General features: G+C 44.8%; 1 protein-coding gene across 1 annotated transcript in view; it reads right to left on the bottom strand.

Moving 5' to 3' along the window:
* The window catches only part of FRAS1 (Fraser extracellular matrix complex subunit 1), a gene marked incomplete at its 5' end in the record, with an annotated part of 172214 nt that overhangs the window by 58113 nt on the left and 101620 nt on the right, over positions 1-12481 (bottom strand). The window contains 6 exons of the mRNA XM_082315032.1: positions 115-258; positions 898-1038; positions 1256-1396; positions 2906-3052; positions 6350-6496; positions 9356-9508. Coding sequence (XP_082171158.1) covers positions 115-258; positions 898-1038; positions 1256-1396; positions 2906-3052; positions 6350-6496; positions 9356-9508 — 873 coding nt within the window. The remainder of the gene's footprint in view (positions 1-114; positions 259-897; positions 1039-1255; positions 1397-2905; positions 3053-6349; positions 6497-9355; positions 9509-12481) is intronic.

Raw genomic sequence — 12481 nt, 5'->3', positions numbered from 1 at the left:
CACGAAATTGCACAAAACTGAATTCCAAAAATGCCACTGAATGAACACTACTTCTGGCCTTAAAATCTGCTGGAAGCCTGCAAGTTCAGTTGCTTTATCATAAGAGACGCTCACCTTCCTCACACTCTCTGGTCCACGTGTTGCCATAGAAACCCTGGCCACAGGCAGCAACACAAATCTTATTCTTCAGAAACGTGGTGCTGTCACAGAGGTGGCACAGGCTGTCACTGTCACACTCCAAGCATCCAGGAGGACAAGCTGAATCGGATGGAAAGCACAACCCCACTGAGACACCGCAAAAACAACGCAGCCACTGATGCACAGAGCTGTCCCCGAGGGTCAGAACAGAAACACCACTGCTGTTTGTGTCTTACCTACCTGACAGAAATAATCAAAAAGAAGGGGCAAAGAGCTGAGATAAAAGAGTCGTTAGGAAGTTCCTTCCCCATTTGACCACTGTTTCCCATTGACTACAGAGAACCTGAAGATAATCTTCCAAACGGAAGAAACATGCTTTTAAGTAACTGGTATACCAACTTGACAAAAATACTCCAAATACACATTCAAGTCCTACGCAGCTTGTTAACCCACAAATACAACTGAAACCTTTCTAAAAATGTGGTTTTAATATCTGTTTTTTATATACAGTGTGCATACACATAAGCAAACACACCAGCAGCCATCTACATTGAATCTCATTCCTCCTGAATGAGGCATGTCTAAATGTAGATATAGCCTGTTATCTAATTCTCAAGTTGACTGCATCACCTCAACAGCAAGCTTAACACAGCATCCAAGCGCTTTCTCTTCACCCCAGCCTCGGAGAGAAAAAGCAGTGTACAGAACACAGACTACAACCCTGGTCCCTCTCCACCACATCACCCTCGCTTTGCTTACCTGTGCACTTTCGCTGCGCGTGGTCTGCATAATATCGCTTCCCACATTGGTGAACACAATAAGCGTCCAAGAGGAAAAACGGGGCTTCGCAAAGGCTGCACTCATCTGGTTGGCGACAACGAAGGCAGTGTTGATCACACCCTAAAAGTCATATGTAAAGAGTTCAGCTCAACACTGCGTTCAACGGCGTCCTGCGCTGCCCGCAGGAACCACAGCTCTGTTGCGTGTGTGTGCGGGAGGGCAGCGAGAGATCTGAAGCTAGAGCGTGCCTTCTGAACGCAAGACATGCGCAAACTGGAGACAAGCAGGGAAACATGCTGGCAGCAGTGATCAGAAGTAACGCTCAAGAAGAACTCACTCTGGCATGTGTCTGATTCCTTGTAGAAAGCTGCAGGGCACTGTTCCACACAAGCTCCTTCATGGAGAACGTAGCCCTCCATACACTGCAGGCAGTCGGTCCTCTGGGGACCTTTACAAGCGTTACAGCTCCAATCACACTCTGGAAGGAAAAAAAAGTCAATGCAGGGCAGCCATTTCTGGGGTGCTCCCCCCATACAAGTGCTTAGCACTTGGGGTCTACAAGCTATGGGAATATAAGCCCTGGGAGCAAAGAACACAGTAAAAACTGTTAAAGAGAGACTAAAAAAAAAGGCAAGCATGATTTGTACTGAGTGACTTATTGCAACTCAAGATATGGGGTTTCCCCCCCCACACTCGGACTTAACATGTTCAAACTATGTAAGATTTGAGCAGGCTTGGCTCTTGTGCAGGATTCAGACCTGCTAATGCTGGCACAGTTTTGTTGCCCATAAAGCCTGACTTTATCCCATAAGTAGCCGTGCTCCTTTTCTGCCAACTCCAAGTTTGTTGCTCGTTAGCAATGATCTACACCGCTGCATCAATCTCATGCTTTCAAACGACTCGGACCAAAAGAAAATGAAATCGTTGTCCCTCACAGCCCAAATGCCCCTCTGGACAGTACACTGGCCAGAAACAGACTGGTTCCAACTGGGACCAGATCTGCCTTCACGTGCCCTTGTACCATCTCCCCTCTGGTCTTTGGCAGAGTCCCAACCATGCGCATGTGCCCAAGGACTACTCAGGCTGCCAACGCTACTGTTTGTTTCTTGGTGGCACTTAGAGGGTCCATATCGGCAATTAATGACAGACACACTTGGCTGATGAGACAGACAAACGGGCAAGAGCAAGATGGGGGCAAACAAGGACTCATTGAGGTGAGCTGAACTACTCCAGTCCATGCAGCATGTCCAAGACAAAGCCAGGACAAGCGTCCTGCCTCGTTCCAACACCCTAAACACCTAAACAATGTCACCTCGCAGAAGAACCGCAATGTTAAGGGGACAGACGCTACTCAGTTAAGCTAGATTCAGGTACTGAGGGAGCCAGCTAGAAATGAACACTGAACAAGTCATTTGTATTATATCCCAGTCTTAGTGGTGTTAGCTGCAATAAAGCCACATTATCCTCACTTATTTCCATTATGGAACACTCTCCTTGGGAGTTCCGGAAATCTTTCAAGTCATGTGTCTTTTAAATCACTCCAAACTGTTGTTTCTGCAGTCAGCCGGTGATGCAGTATTTAATAAGACAGAGAGAAGCAGGTAAGTACACAAGGCCCTACAAGCACTCTAAAAAAGATTTAGCCTGGCAAGCTCACTCGTTATTCAGCTGACCCATGACTAAATGAATTGCTGGACCTGACCCCTGAAAAGTTTGCTGGCCGACTTAGTACATCATTTACAAGAGAAGGATTTGCAGTAATCTTGTTTCACTGAAAGGCTGAAGTATGTGACAGCAGACTGCCGAAAAAGAGAAAAAACTGTAGAAGCCTCGCAAGTGGTCTGTCACTGAACAAATCCCCCACCTCATACACACTTTTTAAAGCAGGCCACCTGCACGGATCCTGCTGCAATGTGACGGATTCTTAGCCAAGGCACTTGCAAATTTTTTTTTCCTTTTTTCTTTAAACCAGCAATGTATTTTTCACCTCTGCAAGTCTTGCTGGAAAAATCCAGATAATACTGCTGAGCACAGCTCTCGTACTGGCATTCTCCAAATAACAGGACCTTAGCCGGATCTCTGCAAGACGTACAGCCGGTGGCGGATTCGCAGCTCAGGCACTGGCTGTTGCATGCTGTGAAAGACAAAGACAAAGAAAATAACTGTAATTACTGATGCACCAGCCAACTGTACAAGAAAAAATGGTATTATCCTGTAGCCTCGCTACTCCTCTTGTCCTCTTTGAGAGACACCTGTGGAGATTTCAGAGTTTTTGCTTCTTACGTTCCTTTTCACAGCCTCCAAAATGTAAAAAGCCTTCTTCCATTTGGAACAGACTGTTATGTCTCCTCACACTGCTTCTTACTCTCCTGTGGACAGGTCAGGGTAAAACACTGACCTTGAATTCAGATCCCCAAATAAGAGCTTTCTCTGTCTCTGTTTTTCTTATTCTCTTTAAACAACCTGCGTTTCATATGATTCCAGACTTAACTCGCAGTGCACAAAGTAGGAGACCATAACAGACTGCTGCAATCCAGTTAGCAAACCTTGGTGGGACCAAAGGCCCATTTAATTTCACTTCATGTTTCCACCTTTTTATTTGCACACAGTGTGAAATTTTGGAGCTGTAGGGAGCAAATAAAGACGCCAGGAAACAATAATTCAGGGATTTACTGAATCTAGGATCAAAGTCCAGAGGTTCAGAATATTTCAACTCACCTCTTTGATGTCCAGGGTCTAAAATTCTCAGAAGGCTGTACTAACAGCCAAATGTACTCAGCGCTGACGTCAGAGCTCGTAGTTAATTCACAGCAGAAAATTTAATAGCAATGTGCTATGAAAGACCAAAAAATATCTCCCAGCCCTTTGCCTATGCACTGAAAAGCTCGCCTCTGATTCTGGTGAGACGAAACTTTACAGTGTTTAAACTAAAGAATAAAGCATAGCCATTTTTAATGGAAAAAAACCCAAACAAAACCTCTCATAGGATTTAGCACAATTACAGTTCAGGTGCTAAATATCGACATGTTACTTGCGGTAACATGTCAGTGATATGCTAATTGTGGAATGCTAATTTAGTGATATGCTAATTGTGGAAATCCGCTTCAATTTGCTTGTAATTGAACACAGAGTTTCATAGCAACAAACCCTCAAAATATCGAAGTAAATGTGAAAATACCTATGTTGCTCTCATTGAAGCGAGGACCCAGTGCCCTTCAAAATAGTTACGTTTTAGCTCATCTAAAAAACGTCACAGAAGGGCTATATTTTATTGAGGTACAAACGAAATTTCTAACAAAATGTTTACCTAAGGAATCCAGCAGCTGTTTTTAGCCAGTCTGATTTCACTTAACTTAAGAATACTACATGGAAAAATTACTATTGGTAGGTGTTACGAAAAGCCAACTATTAAAAGTATGGCAAAACATTCCACATGAGGTCTAAATCTATAGAAATCAGGTTACCCACGGAGGCGTGCCAGAACGGTAAGCGAAAACTGTATTTGAAAGCAATTCTGTCTGCTTGTTTTATCAGCATGACTCCATATCTGCATTTTTAAACTCATGAAGGACTTGTTAAGCCTTGCACTGCTCCTCGGCCAGTGTCGTTCAGTTTAAAAATATCTCCGTGAGTCCATACGTGCACTCAGCATCTCTCTCAACTTCATTCCAAACCTGAGTTCCTCAAAAGTGCAATGCGACTAAAATAAACGTTGAAGAGAGACCAAATTTTCTCAGCCTAACAGCCAACCTCCATTTAAACAATTTTCATTACCTGTAAGTGGTAGTTTTCCAGCAGCCTGGGATAGTTTATATCTACGTGGCTTATCAGCAGTACTTCACTTGAGAAGGCACAAGTGACACTTGGAATGACAAAAATCCAGTGCACCAACAGACTTCGCCTTGAGCCTCCTGCCACAAGGATTACGTACACTTCTTCAAAAGCCATTTGCAATAAGGAGATTAGTTGAATTTGCTTGCAAAAATCTGTTTGCATTTGAGCTACTGAACCAAATTGAGGAAGGGTACAGTCCTCAGGAACACTCCACTTCTACCGTGATGTCCTGAGGAAGGAGTTATCGATAGGGAAGTTTTCACTAGAAAAGGACATTTTAATTAGGAAGGGAGGTAGCCTGGTGTAGTTAGCGATAAGAGAATCCGTACTGTAGGAGAGAACAGTGAATATCTTGTGGAGCTTGTAAGAAACTAGCCAGGACAGTGAGAATCCCACGATTCCTTTTTTTATTCATCTTTTTTATTACATTCCTTTTTTCATTATTACTGAGTAGCCTTTTTTGCTGTCAATGGAAGAACGTTACAAAGTCTTCCACCTATTCCCTTGAACTTATGCAAGGTGTCTCCATTTCTGCTGATAAGATGGAAAAAATAGTTTCAGGAGAACCATATATTTCAACAAAAGGCAGGTAAAGCTGACAACCGTATCAGCTTCCTCCTATAGGACCTCATCAGCAAAGAAATTGGGTCGAGGTAGGATGACACTGATAGCTATACTCAGTGCAGTGCAACAGAGTTATTTTATCATAAATCAGGATAATTTATATCAGGGTAACGCAGGACTTAACAAATCTGAGTGTTCAGGTTCACAGCAACCAAACCACTTAAGCGCTCGCTCATTTTTAGGGATGTGTATTGGAGTGGGTCAATTCAAGCAGGGTTTTTTTCATTTTTTTTATGTCTCTGGGCCATATAATTTGGCATTTTGGAACATCAAGCCCAGTAATTATGCGAGGAATAACCCAATTGGTTATTTCAGGGCCAGAGCGAACATAGGATAATAAAGGAAAAGAGAGGCCACGAGGGATAGCAGGAGTAGGATAAAACATTACCGGACTTAACACCAGATCAATTGCATCAGATCATTAGGAGGTAAAAATATCACAGTTGAAGTCAGTTGGGGCTGCGCCCGCAAAGCTGAACCTTGTTTCTACTGAGGCAGATGTGGAAAAACGTAGCATAAATGCTACAGTCTTGATACAGCTTCCACGGCAGGTACTGGCAGGTAGTGCAGTGGGGACGGCGTTTGCCTTAGTAAGAATTGATTAAAACTGGTCTAAACTTGTCAAATTTTCACAAAGCCCCGAATCCACCAGGACTTTTGGCCACTTCTCTACGTACCGCCTAGACAACTTAACAAGGCAGGCTACACAAATTCTCCTGCGGGTTTTTACTACGGGACCCAAAGTCTCCTGTCTTTGAAGTCGATAACAGAAGTGCAACTGTGTTCAAATTTAAACCATGCTGTAGGCTCTGTTTCTAAGGCAGCTAATCACCTCTGTCAACTCACATCGAATTTTTAGGCACTTGACGTCTTTCTTTTCCTGGCAAGAGGAAGAGTAAGCGAAGGAACAAGAAAGGACATGTTGGTGAATACATTGTGGAAAGGAGAGGATGGCTTGGAGAGAGACACTCACGTCTGCAGGTCTGCCTGTCATCCCTGTAGTATCCCGGGGAACAGACTGGCACACACGTGCTGGTGTGGGAGAGAACCAGGCTGCTGTTGCAGGAAGAGCAGGAAAAAGGACCCCCGCCGGTGCAGGTTTTGCATGAGCGGTGACACCCTGCAAGGGACAGCAAGAACAAGTGTTTCTGTTCAAGGAAAAGTAGATCTTCCAGCAAGTTTCACAAGCTTCAGCAGAAGCACTCTCAGAGACTGAGCATGGTGATAGAGAGCACCAAAAGTTCCTACTAAGTCTAAGCCCTTAGTGGTGCACAGCCCTCAGGAGCAGAAACACAACCGACCCACCTTGTGACAGACGGATTAAATGGCTTGATTTGGGCTCTCTGTGCCATGCACGCTAGCTCTCTCCCCTCCTCCCCTTTCTCTCTCTTTTTACCCATTCCTCTTCAACTCTTCCTTCTCCTTAAGAACAACCCTACAGGCACTGGCCAAGACCTGTCTATCAGAAAAGAGTAAAAAAAGGGGTAAGCATGTAGCAGTACCTCCCTCTCATGCTTTCAACTAGTTTCAGGCCAGATCCTACCGTGCCCGATGCGCTTTGTCTATTTAGGAACCATCTAGTGCTTTTCTGACAGCTCCACACCTCCCTGAAGATTTACATCCGTCCCTTCACAGGAGTTGCACAGCTGCTACCTGTTCCAAGAAGCAACACTGACCGAGAACAGTCAATCTCTGTGCGCCCTCCCTCCATTTCACTCACGACCCTGTAGGCCTCCATCGTATTTCCTCCCTCCTAAGGTCTCCTGTTTTTCAGGTTGAAGCACTGTGGTCTACTCAGTTGCTCACTGTGCAGAAGCCCTTCGTTCCTCACATTCAGTCCTGCTGCTCTTCCCTTTTGAGACGGGCAGAACTGCTCGCAGCACCCAGCTCCTTCAGACAGAATGAATTCTTCCATTCCCCTTTACTTTTGTACTAGCGCCTAACATTTGATTTGCTTTTTCAACGTTGCTGAACGCTGGGGTGCCATTTTCACAGGCTGATTGATCATTACTTCAAGCTCACGGCAAGGATGCCATCATTCCGTATGGGAGGTTGGAACGGGCTATCGCTGTGTGCATCATTACACCTGCCTATACCAAATTCCCATCCCTTGCTTTACTGCCCGGACACTCAGCCTTACAAGATCCTTCTGCAATTCTTCATAACCAGCAATCCCACTGACTGCCTTCAGTAAGGAAGTACATTACTATCTTTTTCTTTCCCTGCATTTTTGAAGAGAGATTTTTATGCCACCCCTTGTTTTCTTTCCCTGTTTCCTCTCCATCCCTTTGTCTCCCAGTTCTTGTGCTTCTTAGTCTGACTGAAGAGATTTAAAATACCACAGTGGGTGAGGCCAACGTATCCTATTAATTTCTCCAAAGTGGGTACATACTCACAAAACTACTAGTCTGTTTTATTTTTTGATAGGCCTTTACCCAAAGACAGATGCAATCATTACACCTATCAGGCCAAATTAATCATGAGTGAAAGTGGGGAAAGAAATGAGAGGAGCGACTGCATTACGCTGTGCCGGAGATCTTAAAAGCTAGCACAAAATGTAATATGAGCTTTGACACAATCTGAATAATGCAAAACTTCTTTTAAATGAAACCTTTATACCAAAGGGAAGAAATGTTATCCCGAGGCTTAAATTTCCAGACAGGCAAAATATCTCTCTCAGGGGTCTTTCGAATTAAATGACACAGAGTATATTTCGTTTGTCTCTGAGATTTCATTTCTCAAAAACCGGTAAATAAACACACAGCTCCCAGAGTGTTTGAGAGAAGCTCTGAAACATCAACCATCAGTTGTTAGACTGGATTAGGAAATGCCACTTCCTGCAAAGGGAGCATCTGCATCTTAATTCTAATGTGCAGCATTTCTTGTCTTGATTTCTTTCTCTTAAAATAAACTGCAATACCCTTTGCTCACCATAAGACGCGTTGGGCTTTAACACGTCTGTCAGCCACATGACAAGAAAAGCAACCTACTTCCTTCTAAGACTCCAAGAAATATAAAACAGCTTAGACAATGATCGGAATATGAGACCACGTCAACAACAAAAACAGGATGAGATCTAGGGATAGGTGAAGGCAGAGAAGGCTTAGAGAATAAAATGTGCTATCAGCGCAGCTTCACCCACGCAGCTGGAGCACTGCATCTGTCGTGTCAGCCTAAAAGGCTGAATGAAATTGGCTCTTTGTTTAGAAGCTGCTACGAATGATCGCCTTTTGGACCATTACTGCAGCAAGGCAAGTCTCAATGATAGACCTCAGCTAGGACGATGTTCCATCTCAGGTTGCAAAACGTCCTGAGAAGTTGCTACCAGCAAGAGTTCTGCCTTCTGTGAGCAGAAGTTGCATGGCCCTTCGAAGCACGTACCCAGAAAATATTTTCAAGCATCAGCATCCCAGAACTGTGGTGGTACCAGACAAACTGGAGACTTTGTGACGGGCATATGAAAAGTCTCTGTTTGAAGTTATCCTTTATTGTGCTTAAGAAGCCCACCTCTTCCTAGGAGTGACCTCAGGGTAGCTACCCTACACAGAACATCTGTAGGGTAGCTACTGTCATCCTATTCTCTGTGCCACCACCTCTGAGAGATGGGATTTACCAGAGAGAAAACCTCACCTTCACCTCCTCCTCACAAGCATACTGCCGTCTGGTACTCATTACACTTATCAATTGTATTGTAACAGTGGGCTAGGTCCCAGCAGCCTCAGCACGTGCTCAGGACAGTACAGCACCATCTGCCTCAAAGAATTCACAGTCTGAAAGCAGACGCAGGTCACAGGCAGCGAGGAGAGCGCGCTCCCAGCCAGCTAGCAGAGTTATTAGCCAGGACACCCCCAGCTCCCGCTGCAGTGTCCTGCCCGCTGGACAAAGCTTCTCTACTAAATAGAAACCATTTCATGGAACGTCTCGCAAGGATCCAGGCGGTCCCTTACGGCTACTTGAGGCATCTGTAGGGACTACTCACTTTTGCAGGCACCATTCTCTGCATAGTATCCGACAGGACAGTCAGGAATGCAGCGATCCCCCAGGAGCAAGTGACGGGCGTTCTGGCACTTCAGACAGATGCTGCCGGTGTCCCGCAGGTTGGCCACACACTGACGGCACAAAGGGTGGCAGTCTAAAGAAAGCAGGGAATAACAGATATTGTGATCACAGACGGACAAACCAGAATTGCTAAGGGAAAACACACTGCTGAGAACTCAAGGAAGACATTAGGGACGTAACTTTCAGAGCCCCTTTCTGCTATCTGGTGTGCAAGAGCTGGGATCAGGTGCTAAACGCTGCACTTCCAGATGTCTGCAAGAGAGGTGTCCAGAAATTACCGCATTCAAGGAGCATTCCTTTCCTCTTGCCCTCATCCCCATCTTGTGCTCTTCCTGAGCATCGCAACGTTTTCGCTTTTCCTCAGCAACCACAGTCTCCGCATCTCTCCTGCCCCATTCAAGCATCCCATTTCCCATCCTTAAGTGAGCTTGGGAAAGCTTTGTACAAAGCCAGTTCAAAACTCTTCGCTTTCCTCAAACCTTTCTCTGATTTTAGGTGCTTCTACCTACAGGTTTATCTTTAATAAACTACACCGGCAGCTGTAGGCATTCACCTCCCTCTGCTGCCACCGTTGAAAAACAACGAGCACAACCTGTACAGCTGTGTGACCTTCTCCCATAGTTCTCACTGTTCAGATTTTCCCACACAAATGAGACATCCATACCCTGAAGAGGCCACTGCAGACCTCAAAGCCAAGCCAAGAGTGGCATTTAGAGTTGCATGACAGTGCCTCAAAACCTTGTCCTTTTCTCATTTTTCCCCAGCAGCACACAAGCTTGTGTCTCCTGACCTCTGCCTGAACTTGGGCGCTTCAAAAGGTTTTACAACAAGCCTTTTGTATGCACAACAGTGCAGTGTAAGGCAACCTGGAAGCCAAATTAATCCTTATTATGGGAATTCAGAAAATTATAAAGGAAATGATGACTGTCTTGAAAGAAATGTAATAATGAGGCTTGATTTCAGTACCTGGCCTCTTGTCAGATTTCTACTGAAGGTTCAACCTTTTGTCTCTCGTGACAGCATTGCTACAGATTGTCAGGCAATCTAATTTTACAAGCTGAAGACAGGCTCACATAGAAGTCCGGGGGAATTCTGCATCCATACCTGCAGGAACGTAATAGTGACCGGAGTCTAACCCTAGCCTGACTTCTCCTGTATGATACACATAGATGATTCTTACCAAACGCTGGTGGAAAAGCACAGGTGCAGCTCGGAAATGAATGCAATTCTGACTGCGTCCAGGGATTCAAGGTCCTTAAAGCAGCTGCCTCTTTCACCTCCTGAATTTGCAGGGTATATAACCTGCCCCACAGTTTCTACCCCACACTCCCAACTTTGCAAATGGGAAATTAACAGCCAGAGGGGAGGTAAAGGTAAGCAAGAAGGAAGATTATGCTTAAGATAGTGACCCTGTAGGTTCTCAGTCCATCACTGTCACGACAGAGGTAAGAAAAGAAAAGCAGCACGTGAGGTGATGCTCCCAAACTCAGTGACAAACCTCAAAACCTCCTTAGAGGGGTTACAGGGGTTATGGTACTGCAGCTTCTGACTGCACAGGAGAATAACTCAATACCCAAGGCATCATCCCATAAATCTTCACAGCCAAAGATCCCAAACCTGCGCTGACATCAGCGTGGGAAGACCTGCCATCTATCTGTAGCCTCACTGAAGGATCACGCACAGCTCACCATAGAGATCAAGGACTAAGGTATCACCCAAAAGGCCCTGAGCAGCATATGTAATTTGTATCCACAGAGCTGAAGGCGGCGGGAAGAGTTTTATGCACTTATATTCAATAAAATTAACATAAATCCAATTAGTTTCTCATGCTAGCAATATGTCTACCCCCCTTATTGTTAAAGTAACATTCCTCCCGTTTAATCTCTTGCTGGAGCCACTGGTCTGTAACAGAGTTTGGCTAGATGCAGTAAGTAACCAAACCCAGCAACAGTTTTTTAGTGACCAAGAACAAGAGAGACACTTGTGTACAGTCAACAAGTTCCATAAACAGAGCAAAAAATGAGACAGAGCAAACTAAGGGTGCCCAAATAACCAGTATCTACTGTAAATAGCTAGACTCTCCCAAACTAACATTTAGAAAGCTAAGTATCTACAAAACTAGGTGCTGTTGCAGTACAGTTTTCTCTTTACAGCCTCTATGATTGCTCCTGTGTATTGAAAGTTCTTTTTCTCAGCTACTGTTTCAGGATAAATCAGCCCCATCACTCCCTCGTTCCTTTGCAAGCCTGGAGATCAAAGAGCACGCAACGCCAAATAAAAAACCAGAACCGACGCTCATGGTGAATTTGAGGGACACTGGGGATCTAGTGAGAGAGTACAGGAAGAACTGAAGTGCTTTGTTTTGGAAAAGATTCTCTCAGTTTTTCACAGCAGGCTCCCTTTGAAGGGAGGACTAACAGAAGCGGAGTTTTTTCTTTATGCTTCTCAATAATACCGCACAGCTGTATTTGTTTGCTGCTTCTGCCTTCTCCCCGTCAATGCTCACTGCAGCTCAGCTAGCAGGCCAGCTACTGCCTGCAGGCTTTGGGCTTTCGGAGGCTTCACAGCCCGTGTCTGTTGCAGGTCAGTGCAGTTACTTAATTCCCTTAGACTTCTTCCAGTATCCAAACTGGATTCTTCAGGGCAGCAAGTCACCACCTTGCTCGTAGTCCCAATGCCTCCCTACTCATCTTTTTGAGACTACTGACTTGCCTCCCACCGCCCAAACACAACTTTTTCCTGCTACCCTTTCAGCTGGCTCTAATTTCCTCCTTGTCAATTCATGTCTACGCAAAAAAAAAAAACCCACCTTACCTATCACTGATCTTCCTATAAAGCACCTTTCATTGTAAAGTATAATATAATTACTTACAGGGATTTCCATTTCCAGTTACTTTACTTCCACACCCTCTTTAGGGTTCTCTTAGCAAGCAAAGATAACAAAGAAAATAGTGCCCTTCCTATACGGAAAGTATCTATGATATACTGTTCCCTTGCCTGCCAAGACAGAGAAGGCTGTTTGGGGAGAAAAAATTATCTCTGAAGC

This window comes from Platalea leucorodia (assembly GCF_965183815.1).
Source record: "Platalea leucorodia genome assembly, chromosome: 6".
NCBI lineage: Eukaryota > Metazoa > Chordata > Aves > Pelecaniformes > Threskiornithidae > Platalea > Platalea leucorodia.
This window is presented reverse-complemented; position numbering and strand designations above follow the sequence as displayed.